A 15,226-nucleotide genomic window follows, 5' to 3' on the forward strand; every position below is an offset into this window, starting at 1 on the left:
ATTTTGTGAATCATTATTGGGGATGTACATCATTTTATCGGCCATTGTCCCTGTGAAAGAATTTCTATTGTAATTGTACGGGACTTTTTTAAAGCTCTATGGCAGAGTAAATAGTAAAATATATATTGTCACATAAACAAGAGCAAATTATAGAGTTGCTTCGCTACAAAAAAAATAAAGAATAGTTATTTTTCGCATAGTATTATAAACGGCTTTCCGCGGATATAGAAAGTACAATTGTGAGATTAAAACTAGTTTTTTAGACCCGAGGTGCCGAAGGCACCGGCTAAAAACACTGGTTTCAATCTTATGATTGTACATTTCTATATTCGTAGAAAGCTGGATATAATACGATGCTAGACATAGTTTTTTCGTATGTATGAGAACCGGTTCCTATCCACCGGATTCGAATAAATACGAGAAAGAAAAAACTTACTTCCAGTAAATGGTAGCTATTGTAGCTGTACATTTTAATTTCAAGTCTCCTTTTCGCAGGTGGTTTTCTGTCACTTTAAACCTAAAAAACATTACAATTAAGTATAAAAGGAGAGCAGGCAAGAAATCAATTGATAATTCAATAATTTTTTTGATGAGTTTTAAGTTTCATGGTGAGGCCTTTCTTAAGAAATTAAATGAAAAGAAGGGGAGGAGATTATTTTTTTTATAGAATCGTACCTAATCTGACCTAAAAATCTTAAAACTTCTTAAAGGTCCCAAATAGTATCTATTTTGAAGTGGGTACCTCAATATTTCTATGAGAAATCGACCAGGGGGGGGGAGGGGACATTGGGCTGTTTATTACACTAGTCCGCCAAGTTTTATAATAACGTTTTCTTACTCGTTAGGTAAGCAACTTTAGGGACTATTATTAAATTTTGATTGGTTGGGATTATAAAAATGAGTGTCCAAGCGTTCTTACCCCTAATTGTAATCCAAAAAGGGGTAATTTTGTATATCATCATTGGGTATAAACATAAATCATCGGCCATTAGCTTATACCTTTAGATTCCTGGAGATCGACCCTAGAAAAATAACTCCAAAAAAAACTAAGAAAATTACCGTAAATCTTGCCGTGATGTTTGTAGTCCAAATCTGTTACTCGATTCTTCAAACTCGTGTACAAATTCTAAATATACAGATAAATAATAGATTTATTGCAATCAATCAGACACTATTATCTGTACAACTTAAAAAGGAAAGATGACTAATAGATTTATTTTAAAATAAATAGATGGAAAAATAGAAAGAGATAAATTTATCCTTATAATAAAGTAACAGGATGTTTGTGTGTTTGTACCGAAGAATCTCGCTAACCGATGAACCGATTGGGTTCTCCTTAACAGGGTAGATTCTCATATGTCCCGGGAAGGTTTATAACTATTTTTGGGGAGGGTACCACCACCCTCCCTAGAGAAATTTTTTTTTTAAGATTTCGATTTTAGAAAGAGAGTTCAACGAAACATAAACGTCAAACGCAAAATATCAATATTTTAAATATAAAAAAAAACATTTAAAGTGCCACTAGAGGCCTCTAGGGGCGTAGCCGTTAGTATATCTATAAAGTTACATTGATGGACAAATAGATAGATGAAAATAGAGGATTAGAGAAAAACACAAGAGTGAGAAAGGTACAAATAACTGTATCTCCCAATCACAATGTCCTTGTGCCTACTCTCAATTGTGTCATTGAAAATAATCGAGGATATCAACACAGCCAAGTAGCAGGAAAATAATTTTGTAGCAGACGAAAAAGGTCATTAAAAAAGGGAGGGAGGTAGTTATCTGTATATACATCTATGCTATAGATCTGTTAATAGAGGTAAAGAAGATATATCAATGAAGTATGGATAAAAAAACATATGTATAGGTGAATTGAAATATTGTTAGCTATCAAAAATAGATGTATAGGTTTTTACATATAAAATTTAGGCGCATACGAAAATTAATAAACAAATCTTTTCTATCTCTCCTTAATAACTATTAAATATATATCTTATTTTATTCAGCCATAAGTATTTCTATTTATCGATTTATTTATCCCTCTATCTATTTAAACATATTTGCTTAACTTGAAACTTGATCTAGGAAACTTTTTGTTGACTTTTAATCAATTGATAATCTTTACTCTTATTATGTACAGTATAACATTAATAGATAAATGAATGGATAGATAGATGAATGAATAGATAAATAGATAGTGGCTTAAAACAGAATTAGAGATAGAAAAATATGAATATGAATAGTGAGATATGTCGTTTGTTAAATGGACAATTGGAGAACTTGTCTGTCTATAGATAAATAGTTAGTTAGATGTATGGCCAATTGACGAATGTATCTGTCCCGAAGGATCTCACTAACCGATATTGTTCTCATTTACAGTGTAGCATCTTATAGGTCCTTGGGGGGTTTATAACTTCTTTGGAAAAGATTACCATGCACCCTCCCAACATAGTTTGATTGTTAAAAATAAAGAATGATTAGAAACAGATAGATTAAAGCCATATAGATAAAACGTATAAATAGACTTATAAAGAATGAATATTTGATAGATACATTTAAATCCTAAAAATATATACAGATAGAAATTACATACATATAGAATAAATGTACGTTTCAAATTCTTTGAAAATACCAGCAGAATAAGAAATGAATAAAAAAAATTAGAATTAAGGTTTTTGCATTATAGCAAAATTAAAGACACACAAAATTAGCAATTTCTTTTAGTTCGCACAGTGTCATACAATTGATGTTAAAATTGATACCTACTGTTAAAACTGCCATGTCACAATATATTTGGCCAAAATCAGAAAAAAAGCTTGAAATTTACAGGAAGGACTTCAGGAAAAAGGTCGTGGAATAAAATCGGGATGTAAAGTTCATTAAAACATGCACCTCAAGTTTTTTGAGCTCTTTAAATAGATTGATTAAACCTTGTGAAAACTATTTTACAAAACTTCTGGCTAAATAAATCCTTGTATCATATTTTATTGGCTTAATTCAGAAATAAATAAGGTAAAGTTTGATGAAATATATTCATATCTCCAAAGGACAAATATTAAACTTTTTATTGAGAATTGAATTATTAATACCTTTCTTCTTAACTTCTATATAGCCAAATAAATTATATTTTTTTCTCATATTTATTTGTAAATAAATCTTACATAATAAAGCTTCTGGACGTGTGTCTTAAAACAGCTTGATTGGTTTTAAGTAGAGGTCATAAACAGCTTTTAGTCTATAGTGTTACTAACCACAATAGGGACATAATTTATACTTCCAACAAGGATGACAACATCCATAAGTAGCGAAGCACAAAAATTGTGGATGGGAATACGTAGAAGTAGATTTAACGTGTATTTATTAAAATCAAGAATAGATTTATTGGAGAATATAAACACGAAACCTTGTATTATTATGTATGATAAATTACATACTAGATGCACATAACAATGGGAAAAAATATTTTGAAACTGTTAATGCAAAAAAGTTTTTAAAAAGATATGGGGAAATATGTCAAACATATAAAAATAGCCAAAAACTTGCTAAAAGGTACTTTGGCTGCCATTGTTTCTTTTCTTAAAACGCCAGAAATTTAATTTTAATATCTTTAACTGAAATTTTTTTTAAAATTGGACCATAAACACCAAAGATATGGCTAAAAATGTGAAAAATATAAAAATAGCCAAAAACCTGCAAAAAGGCAGTCTGACTGTCATTATTGTTTTCTTCAAACAACAGGAAATTTAATTTTGATATCTTTAACTGAAAAAATTTCGAAAATCGGACCATAAACACCAAAGATATGGGGAAAATTGTGAAAAATATAAAAATAGCCAAAAACCTGCAAAAAGGCAGTCTGACCGTCATTTTTGTTTTCTTCAAATGATGGGAAATTTAATTTTGATATCTTTAACTTAAAAAATTTTGAAAATCGGACCATAAACACCAAAGATATGGGGAAAATTTAGAAAATATAAAAAATAGCCTAAAACCTGCTAAAAAGCAGTCCGACCGCCATTGATGTTTTATAGTTAATTGTGCTCCTTAATGATGGGAATGTTGTCAAAAAATTTCAGCTCTCTATCTTTTATAGGAGCCGAGAAAATCACGTTTCCCCCATTTCATTAATTACGGACAGACGGACGGACGGACAGACGGACGGACAGACGGACGGACGGACATAGTGAATTATAGAGTAGCTTCGCTACTAAAAATGAATTTTACTAGCCTAGACCTTTAATTGTGTAATAGGTTCTAAGTCAATACTCAATCCAAATTTATGCATGGGCCAAGGTAATCCATCTACATACTATTCAATTAATATTATAGATGTTACAGGTACAGCAGGGACATTTCTAATGTCTTTGCTTATGACAAAGCTTCCTACCTGAGTCAGCATATTCTCCATTAATAAACCATTTGAGTTTTGCGGCTGGGACAGAGTTTGGAGAGATGCAGCTGATATTTAACTGATCACCAACATGGTAGCGGGGTAAACTACCTACAAATATATTTATCTTGTTAATAATTATTCAAACAAGCAAGGGTCAAAACATTCATAAGGAATATCAACAATGAATTCAGAAGAAACCATCACACGTTTATTAATGGTACTAATAAATTTTGAGTAGATTCACTACTCATTGTTTTTAGTTTGTTGAGAATATTGAAATTAATGAATCATCTGATGTTGAAGAAAATTATGTCAAAGTCGACTATAGTAGAAAAAAATTTGTTAACATTCAACTTGTAAGCAATATAGGCAAAGGGAAAAGTAGATAGATGAACAGTATTTAATCAACTTGAATTGAGTGATTTAAATGATATTTTCAACTTTGGTTGACATTCTATGTTTATTAAATTTCATAGAAACTACTTTGTGACTATCTATCTTATAATTACCAGATATGATAGGACCATCATCAGGAAGGTCAACAACAATGAGTATGGTTTCTTGAGATGCTGTGGGGAACAGAGGGGCCTCTCCTGAGATCTCACATCTAAATACAACAACAATGAGTATATTTTCTTGAGACGCTGAGGGGAACAGAAGTGCCTCTCCTGAGATCTCACATCTAAACACAACAACAATGAGTATAGTTTCTTAAAATGCTGTGGGAAACAAAGGTGCCTCTCCTGAGATCTCACATCTAAATACAACAACATTGAGTATAGTTTCTTGAGATGCTGTGGGGAACAGAGGTGCCTCTCCTGAGATCTCACATCTAAATACAACAACATTGAGTATAGTTTCTTGAGACGCTGAGGGGAACAGAGGTGCCTCTCCTGAGATCTCACATCTAAACAACAACAATGAGTATAGTTTCTTGAGATGCTGTGGGGAACAGAGGTGCCTCTCCTGAGATCTCACATCTAAACAACAACAATGAGTATAGTTTCTTGAGATGCTGTGGGAAACAGAGGTGCCTCTCCTGAGATCTCACATCTAACTACAACAACAATGAGTATAGTTTCTTGAGATGCTGTGGGGTACAGAGGTGCCTCTCCTGAGATCTCACATCTAAATACAACAACAATGAGTATAGTTTCTTGAGATGCTGTGGGGAACAAAAGGTGCCTATCCTGAGATCTCACATCTAAACACAACAACAATGAGTATAGTTTCTTGAGATGCTGTGGGAAACAGAGGTGCCTCTCCTGAGATCTCACATCTTAACAATAAAGAGTTATTTAAAATAAAATTAAACAAATAAATAAGAGAGCAGAAGAGAAGGTTTTGACAACCCCTGCACCCTATAAACTTTTTATAAAAAAAATTTTCATTCCCTTAGGAAATACACATTGCAAAACTTCATTCACACAACAAAAGTATCAATGAATATATAGATAAAGAATATAAATAGATAGACATATCTTATTATTGATAGATCAATATATACAAATATTAATTAATCATAATGAAATAGATAAATAGTAAGATAGATTGATGAGTAGATAGCTAATAGATAAAGCAAAAGTAAGATAGACAGATCAATAGATGAATTTAATAATATTGATAGTTTGGTATTTTATTAAATTATCATGATGATAAATAGATTGATACATAAATAGACAGATAAATAAGATAAATATTTAGTTCCAAGACTTAATAAATCATACTTATGTAACAATAATATTTTTATTGTAAAGGTTAATTAATATAAAAATGCTACAAATCACAAGAAAGCATTATTAAAAAACAAATAGTTTAAAAAAACAGCTGTATAATTTTCCCCTCCAATTAAATTGAATATTCAATGTTTTCCCCTAAATATGTAAGTCTAAAACTTCATTATGTTAGATAAAAAGATGAGTTAAACAAAATTGATTTTGTTCAAAGTATTTTTAAATTGAAACACATAATTTTTCAAATTTAAAGTAGTGAATATGAAGATTAAAACATCTGAGATATTTGAATTGACATAGAAAATATAAAAATGGTAAGCTTATAATTATAGATTAAAGACTATTTTGCATTCTTTATAATTAATTGAAATTGCTTTTTTTTAGTCTTATGATAAAGCTTCTTAAAAACAGATACAAGATGTTTGAAGTTGTCAGGCAATCAATTATGGAGTATCTTTGCTTTGAAAATAAATATGTTTCTAAAAACCCTTTAGTGCTTTCCCAAATTGGCGTAAAAATACTTCCCTCTATTACTCAGTATACTGTCAGTTTTTTGACATATGCAAAGCATTTTTAGACAGTAATTATATTAAATGTTTAAATCTTTCAATCAATCTATCTAGTCATATATGCAGTTAAAAATAGATTAAGTTTTATTTCATTAAGTTTAACTTTAAATTAATCATTTTATCTATGATACAAAGTAGAACGATGTCTGTCTGTCTGAAGGTTATGATCTCAGTAACCACTGAATCAATTGGGCTCTACTCTTTAGGGAATATACCTACTGGTCTTATGATGGATTTAAGTTATTTTCTTGGGGAGTGGGACACACCCCTCTTAGGGCAAAGCCCCTAGAGGCTAGTTGTACATATTTCTGTAAACACTATAAACAGTTGTTTTGATCAAAAATCATTTAAAAGTTATTTTTCTTAAATACTAAACTATCCCCCATTCATAGTAAAGTTAAAATGAATCAATTTTAAAAATTTGTTGAAATTTGCTAGGTCTAATCTTTCCTTCCCATTTCCCTCGTTTCCTTTATATCCTAATATTAAAGTGATAGATAGATTTATAGACTGTCATATATATAGATAGAAATAATTCTTATTGAAGGATTTTATTAGGAAAAAACCTAGCATAGCATTCAAATCAATTTTAATGCCGTGGTGAAACCTAATATAATCTTTGTTTAAAACAGGATGCCTTAAGAGTCTGTCTGTACTGAAAGATCTCGCTAACCGCTGAACTAATATGTATAATGTAGCTTCTCATAGGTCATGGGAAAGCTATTTCTTGGATGGGTATCCTTACCCTTTCAAAAAAATATTCTTTTTCTTTTTAAAACAAAAATCGAAGGTTCGTTCCCCTAGAGCGTAGCTTTTAGAGACAAAATTGAATTATGTTAGAATTATAAAGTTATCATATCCGAAACAACGCTAACAAAAACTAGATATAGATGTAAACATAAAGACAAGATTATTTATTGTTACCCATTATTAGCTTCGCTACTTATGGATGTATACAATTATTGTTCTTGTTTTCCAAATATCCTGTCTCTAAATACAATAAAAATATATTCAAAGTGTTAAAATTTTGTACATTGTGATAGTTTTATTAACACAAGGATGACATCATCTATTAGAAACGAAAAACAGCAAAACAGATCCAATGGATATTATGATTTATATAGTAGTCTTTCCGGAACTTGGACAAAGTAGCCTCGGACAAAGTAGCCTCCGGACAAAGTAGCCTCTAGGACAAAGAAGCCTCAGGACATTTACTTAAGAAAAATAGCCTCCTAAGGAAAATATATATAGGTGGTTGGTAGATTTTTACAATTTTTAATGTTGTTTTTACAATGTTATGTTAGGTTAGGTTATAGGCTACGGGGCCGAGCGCCCCCGGCTAGGCAGGCCAGGGGGCCGAGCGCTGCGGCCATGACCTTTATTAACACTTTCCTTAGGAGGCGTCTTTTTTTAAGTAAATGTCCTGAGGCTACTTTGTCCTAGAGGCTACTTTGTTAAGAGACTACTTTGTCCGTGGCTACTTGGTCCAAGATTCGTTTTTCCCTAAGAGACGGGCTGACGCACAAAGTTAATTAAAAAATAGAAGGCCATTAGCAAGGTAAATCTTCACATTAAGTTTCAAAAGACTATATCACATAGGAGTCGAGTATATTCTATTGTGAATTTATTATTTTGATTAGGCTTTAACAAGAAAGACAATTTATAAAGGCGGCGAAATAATAAAATCAAATTTAAAGAATATGTTTATTACTACAGACACTAAAACTTTTGTTTTTCTTCATACGTTCAAATTTGTTTAAATAATCAAAGCTATGATAAGATATACGTTTCTGTAGACAATTTCAAAACGAATTTCAATTTCAATACAAATTATATCCAATTTTGATTTTTCTATTTTAGAAGTCATAAATGCATACATGCCTCAATAAAAATGTATTTATTATTACTTCGATCTTACATCAGATTATCATGTACTTTATAAAGTAAAACTTGCAGCTGGCTAAAATAACGATGCATCCCTTTCACCCCCTTAACTCCATCACCTTCCCGACCCCCCTACTGTATAAACGAACCGGCCATTAAATGAGGTCCATGTTAGCAACCTAAATTTTAAAAATCTAATAAATTGATTACAGAGAAGCTTCTCTATAATTAAGCATGCACGCACAATTGCATGATTTTATGACAACACCCTATTTTGTGGATTTACAAATTTGGTTGTTTAATCTAAAAACAGAGGAGTTTCTATGTCAAAATTATATATTAATATAAAGGTTCGGCAGCTGTGTCTTAGCTGCTACTAAGTCTCAAATTAAAACCCATTTGGATGCTTTGAAATTTAAAAAAAAGGGAATTCCATATTTGGAAAAGATTTAGACTTCCAGTTAATTTCTAAAATTTTATTTTAATATCATTTTCCCAGAGTCTTAAAGGCGGCTGATGCGCGGCTGCCGAGCCATTGTTTAAACAGCGAAGATACTTGATGATTGGGGACAGACTGTTTTATTTACTGTATTATAGTTCCTTTTCTTTTAATTTAGCTAAGAGCTGTGTTACTATTGAAACTAATGGTCTTTGTTACATTTACATAAAGTAAACATTTAAATCTAATATGTAGATTTATATAAATAACCAATTACGTAAATAAATTAACTAATACAGTTAGGGAGTTGAATCCATTTTTATAGAAGCAGAAATATAATCTATGATTATGGTTTGGACCTTCTAAAACTGTAATCTACCTTTCCACTTTCCCCTCTCTTGGTGAAGATATCTTCAACGCCGATATGATTTTTGAAATGTAAGATTCTACTTTCCCTTCTCTTGGTGAAGATATCTTCAACGCCGATACGATTTTTGAAATGTAAGATTCCACTTTCCCCTCTCTTGGTGAAGATATCTTCAACGCTGATACGATTTTTGAAATTTAAGATTCCACTTTTGCCTCTCTTGGTGAAGATATCTTCAACAAGAGAGACAAAAGTGGAATCTTATATTTCAAAAATCGTATCGGCGTTAAAGATATCTTCACCAAGAGAGGGGAAAGTGGAAGGGTAGATTACAGTTTTAGAGGGTCCAAACCATAATCATAGATTATATTTCTGCTTCTATAAAAATGGATTCAACTCCCTAACTGTAATACCTAAATAATAACAATTAAAAATAAATATTTTTATATAAAATATTATTATTTTATTTATAAAATAATTCTTTGTTAATATTAGTGTATTATATTGTTGTTCCATTTTTCATATTACATATTACATTTTATACTAAAAATCATTCAAATATATAATTTTACACTAACTTATATATTTTTCATTGCCCTATCATTATCCATTTGCATATTCTTTTACACAAAAATAGACGAATATGCATAATTTATTTTGGAAATTGTCACTTTTGATTTTTCAGTGTCAATTAAAGCCTAATTTGATTTAATAATATGCTTCAAGTAACTCATGCATTTATCTGCTAATCTAACTATTTATCTATCTATCTATCTATCTAAGGTCATGCAAATGACGTATCCAATTTAGTTTGCTTAAAACGCATATATGCAAAAAGATTTCGGCTGCATTATTGGAAATATGGTGTTTTTGCTTTAAAAAAAAAAAAAAAAAATTCTATTGGTAGCTATATGCTTTTTTTCATAACTTCTAAATAGAAGGCAAATATAGAAAAATGTATTGCTAATTTAAGCATATTAGAACTGTCCTATACATTTCAAACTTGCCCTTATAATTACTGCATAATTAGGTACAGGCGTAGCAACTCTATAATTAATACCAGAAAGTACGGTTGTCCATGATGATGATTTTGGGCTTATAAAATATTCATTCTATTATTCACTCGATGATTGGTATAATGTAATAAGCAAAGCATCTCTATAAATAGTATGAAAATGTAAGCATGTCTACATCAAGCATACTGAAAGTAACTCCTTTTAGGATAGATTTATGTTTAAAAATTTTTCTTTAACACAATATTTTTACTCTATATTTCTATTGATTGTTTCAAATTTGTTAAACTTTACTTTGATCAAAGCTGTCATCCTTGTTTGACGTAAACGTTATTAGATTATCAGAAGTTTTAGCGTAAAAGTAAAAACATCTTTTGATAGATTAATGCATAAAAATATCGCAAGGGATATGTATAACAAGGACAACAATATTTATAAGAAGCGCATTTTAAATTATGTTAATTAGTTACTAGCGGCGGCTACGCTTCTAGAGGCCTCTAGGAGAAATTGAGCGTGTGAGGGAGGGAAGTGGACTTCCTCCTATTTTTTATTTTAGTTTAACAGAAAAAGTAAACAAAATTTTTGGGTAAGGATATTTTTTTCTATGGGCGATTTATGTTTGGAGGGTAGTGATACCCTCTCTTAAAATAGTTATAAACCTTCCTATAAAATACTACAATGTAAAGGAAAAGTAACTGGACAAAGTGTCTCAAAAAATCAGCCATGTGACGTCATAAAATTATTACCCATATTTTTTTTCTGGGTTTTTTTTCCACTTCTCCTCTCATCCCCTTATTTTTATGACGTCATATGGCTGATTTTTAAGACACTTTGTCCAGTTTTAAAAGTAAAACCATATCGGTTCAGCGGTTATCAAGATCCTTCGGTACAAACAGAAAACAGACAAAAACGACAGACAAACATCCTGTTACTTTTATGTAAGGATTGATGTGCTTCTCATGTACATAATTGTCCTTGTTTAATTATTCATAAAATGGAATACCTATTTATATTTTTGTATTATGTACTTAGAACAAAGAACACTTGAAAATAAATTTTATAGAAGTTCATCTATACTATTCGAAATTATTTAGTCATAATAAAATAGTTTCATTTGTTATAATTTTTCTATTGAAATCTTTGTTATTGTCTATATATGTATAATACTTTATAAATCTCATACTAGTGTGGCTTCAAAACCAATTAATAACGGCCGGATTAGAAAAACTGGTTTTAATTTTGCAAATTTTCATTTTAATACCCGCGGAAAGTTGTTTATAATACGATTCGATGGACAACTATTCTCCCTTACTTCATAATGATGACAGAACAATAACAATATGTTCATCACACTCTTATCTTTATATGATTTTATGTATGTTATCATCCTTGTTTTCATATAATTTAGAATGCTGCAGCTAATCAAATTAAAATAAAGTATAATGTGTTAATACTCACAGTTGCCAAAATATGATTTTATTTGACTAATAGGAATATAGTATAAGAACAATCCGACAACATTATTGGTTAAAAATTGGACACTTTTTGGTACGAAATGGCAGAAATATTTCAATTCATCCATATGATAAGTCATTGGTCAGCATTCAGCTATGAATAATTAATTCTTTTAAATTTCAAATTCTAATCTTAAAAATTTAGTCGCTGGTATTACTGGATAAATCATATGTGGCTAATTTGAACAAAAATCTCCGTCAGCTATAAAGACCCATCTTATACCAATAACGAAATTGATTCGGGAAAAAAATCACAAAACTCTGTAAAGGAGAACCATATCAGTACCAGCGGTTAGCGAGATCCTTCGCTACAGACAGAGAGACTCATAGAATGTCAGAAATGAATATACAAAACATAAATATATATAGGTTTTGACAAAACTCCCAAAGTTCAAAGTTTTGATTTACCGGGCTGTAACAAAATAGATTTTTTCAATAATTACTCAACAGAATTCAAAAAGTAAGGTGTCAAATTAAATATCTTTTTTTTTGTTCATAATGGCAATTTTTTTAAACTTAAAAAATAAGATGTCTACAAAAAAAAAACCTATTGCATATCTAAATTCTGTGGATCATTTTACATCAACTACATACGAAAAGCACCGACTAGCTATTTAAAAAAATCACACAAAAAGTTAAAAGACATTCTTTCTAATCAAGTTGTACGGTTTTTATATATTTGTTTGAAGGAATTTTTGCAAAAGGAAAAGGAGTATGAACCAGATGGAATGAAAAAAAAAACACTAACATTCAATGGTTCTAAGTCTAACTGTTTAGACAATTTAGTTTAAGTTGCTGTTAATTCGTCTATTCATTTCTAATAAAAGTAAGCTTAAACAAACATGTTTGTACACAAAAGACAACATAAAAATTATTTATTAAGAAGATAAAAAGAAAGATTTTTACCCTTGGGATTGAGTCTTGTTTTAGACAATACATAAAAGCAAAACAGGTAGATATATATTCATAACAGAATATCTAATAAAGCACCCGTAGCGTACATGAGAAAAAAGAAATTTATTTCGCATACAATTTTGTTATTATTTTTATGGAAGGGATAATTTTTCTGGGGTCCTTTTCGCTTGGGAGGATTGTGGTAGCCTCCCCTAAAATAGTTAAAAACCTTCCCAGGATCTAAGAGAAGACACTCTGTAAAGGAGAACCATATCAGTACCAGCGGTTAGCGAGATCCTTCGCTACAGACAGAGAAACTCATAGAGTGTCAGAAATGAATATACAAAACATAAATATATATATAGGTTTTGACAAAATTATACGCAAATTTATTGCAAAACTTCTTAAATAAATAATACTGTTTAAGGACATACTGACATTTTTAGAACTTGATTATAGAGCTGCTTCACTTATAATATTGTACCTTATTGTAATAGGAATCAGTACTCCAAAAATCAGATCAATTGGATGATTATATCACATAAAAAAATGTTAATAAAAAAGTTAAAAATTAACATGTTTAAAATCAACGTACGGACATTCTGGTAACAATTATAGAGTTGCCACGCTTTTTAAGTCGTACCTAACTACTACAGGAATTATCCTGCAAAGTTTGAAATCAATAGGACATTTCTAACATGCCTAAATTAATTTAAAAAGCTATCCGTTACAGACGTACGGACGGGCGGACCGACCCTAATTATAGAAAAGCTTCACTTTTAAAAAATAATAGATGCACTAAAATAATTATATAAGTTGAAAACACTGTTAAACATAAAACATGAAAGCGAAATGATTTTGAATTTTGACGCATAATTATTAAGGTACGCAAAACATATTTAAAACATACTTGGAAAATATTACACCAATAGCGTAGCAACTCTATAATATGCATTTAAATCCCATGAACGTCCAAAACATAAGAAATATCAGGGATCTAAAGGGATAAGACAATTCCCGATAAATTGATGTACTTCCCCATAAGAGATACACAAAAAATACCCTGTCTGTGAATTACAATTGGTGGTTGAAACGTTTGGACAATCAACTTAATAAACCAAGCACACAAAATTCAATAAAAGTACCCAAAAGTTGTTAAGCCAACAAATAAGAAAATGTTACTATAAAACTTGGGGACTAGTGTAATAAACAGCCTAATGTCCCCTCTCTCTCTCTCTCGCTGATAATTTTGACGAGTTTTTATGAACTCTAATCTTAGAAAGGAAAGGACAATGAAAAATAAATTATTCTGTTTTAATTTCTTCACCAATATATTACAGCTACAAAAGAAAGTTATTTTTATCGCGCTATTTTGTTAGCTTTGGAAATCAATGTACTTGATATTAGTGCAGTATGACGATAAAAATATTAAATATTTATTTGGTAATGGTTTTCTTTGTTTTCCGATCTTTATATACATTTTGTACTTTTTTATTACATCTTAATAACTTTTGATTGGTTTGATTTTTTTATGCTTTCATAAAAAATACCCGCTTGAACGCTAATATACCACCCTTCCCTCTTTATTTAAAAACCAATTAAAATAAAAGGAATGTTTTTTAGGTTAGGTTAGGTTATTTGGATAATAAGTAGCTCTGTAGGGTTAGAGAACCGCAGTTATAGACCCCGCAGAGTTAGGACCTCTTGGGAGTGTTATCAGTGAACAACCAGCCACTTGTAAGCTATTACTATTTTTTGTAAATATTTTATGTTAGATTGTCTTTTTTTTCCATCTATGATAGGGTTATAGTAGCATAGTAGCAATCAAAAATTCTATGCATAAAAATCTTAATCGCTTATATGCTTTTAAACAGGGATCTAAAGGGATAGGACAATAGCCAATAATTTGCTGTACATCCCAACTGATGATACATTAAATTACCAGCCTGTAGATTACAATTAGCCAACGATTAAGAAAACGTTGTTGACATAACATTGGGAAATATTGCAATAAACCACCAAATGTGCCTCCCTAGTTTAAAACCTTTTTTTATCTATATTATAAATGAAACTATTAAACAAAGCTTACCTAAAAAGACCAGTGGTCATAAGATCCACATTTTTCAGAAATATCTTTGTCTCTGTGCTTTTAAACTCCTAAAAAAAGAGGTTTTTATATAAATATTAAGAGTATGGGGGAAATGTCTTGGCCCAAAACAGGTGCAACTCATTACCATCCACAGTTAGGACTTCCAAACAAAGATCTTGCACTCAAATGGTTGGTTGTATCATGAATGTAATAAATGGAGGTTACTTGTAACCTGACATAAAAGGATGGCCGACGTTGTTTTGAATTGTATGTGCACAAGTCTAACTATTTATACATATTCATCCTCATATATATGACATGTAAAGATAAA

General features: G+C 30.5%; 2 protein-coding genes across 3 annotated transcripts in view; both read right to left on the reverse strand.

The window, feature by feature from the left end:
* The window catches only part of LOC145328087 (uncharacterized), a 633,740-nt gene that overhangs the window by 234,935 nt on the left and 383,579 nt on the right, over positions 1–15,226 (reverse strand). The gene's annotated exons all lie outside the window — the stretch shown is intronic.
* Positions 1–15,226, reverse strand: part of LOC145328082 (cell adhesion molecule 4-like) — a 92,992-nt gene that overhangs the window by 5,562 nt on the left and 72,204 nt on the right. Inside the window, exons 5-9 of the mRNA XM_080171645.1 lie at positions 14,896–14,963; positions 4,903–5,000; positions 4,388–4,501; positions 1,060–1,126; positions 437–517 (exon numbers count right to left, since the gene is read on the reverse strand). Of these exons, the coding sequence (XP_080027771.1) occupies positions 437–517; positions 1,060–1,126; positions 4,388–4,501; positions 4,903–5,000; positions 14,896–14,963 (428 nt within the window). The remainder of the gene's footprint in view (positions 1–436; positions 518–1,059; positions 1,127–4,387; positions 4,502–4,902; positions 5,001–14,895; positions 14,964–15,226) is intronic.

Source organism: Acartia tonsa, chromosome 9 (assembly GCF_053477335.1).
Source record: "Acartia tonsa isolate MP-2025a chromosome 9, ASM5347733v1, whole genome shotgun sequence".
NCBI lineage: Eukaryota > Metazoa > Arthropoda > Copepoda > Calanoida > Acartiidae > Acartia > Acartia tonsa.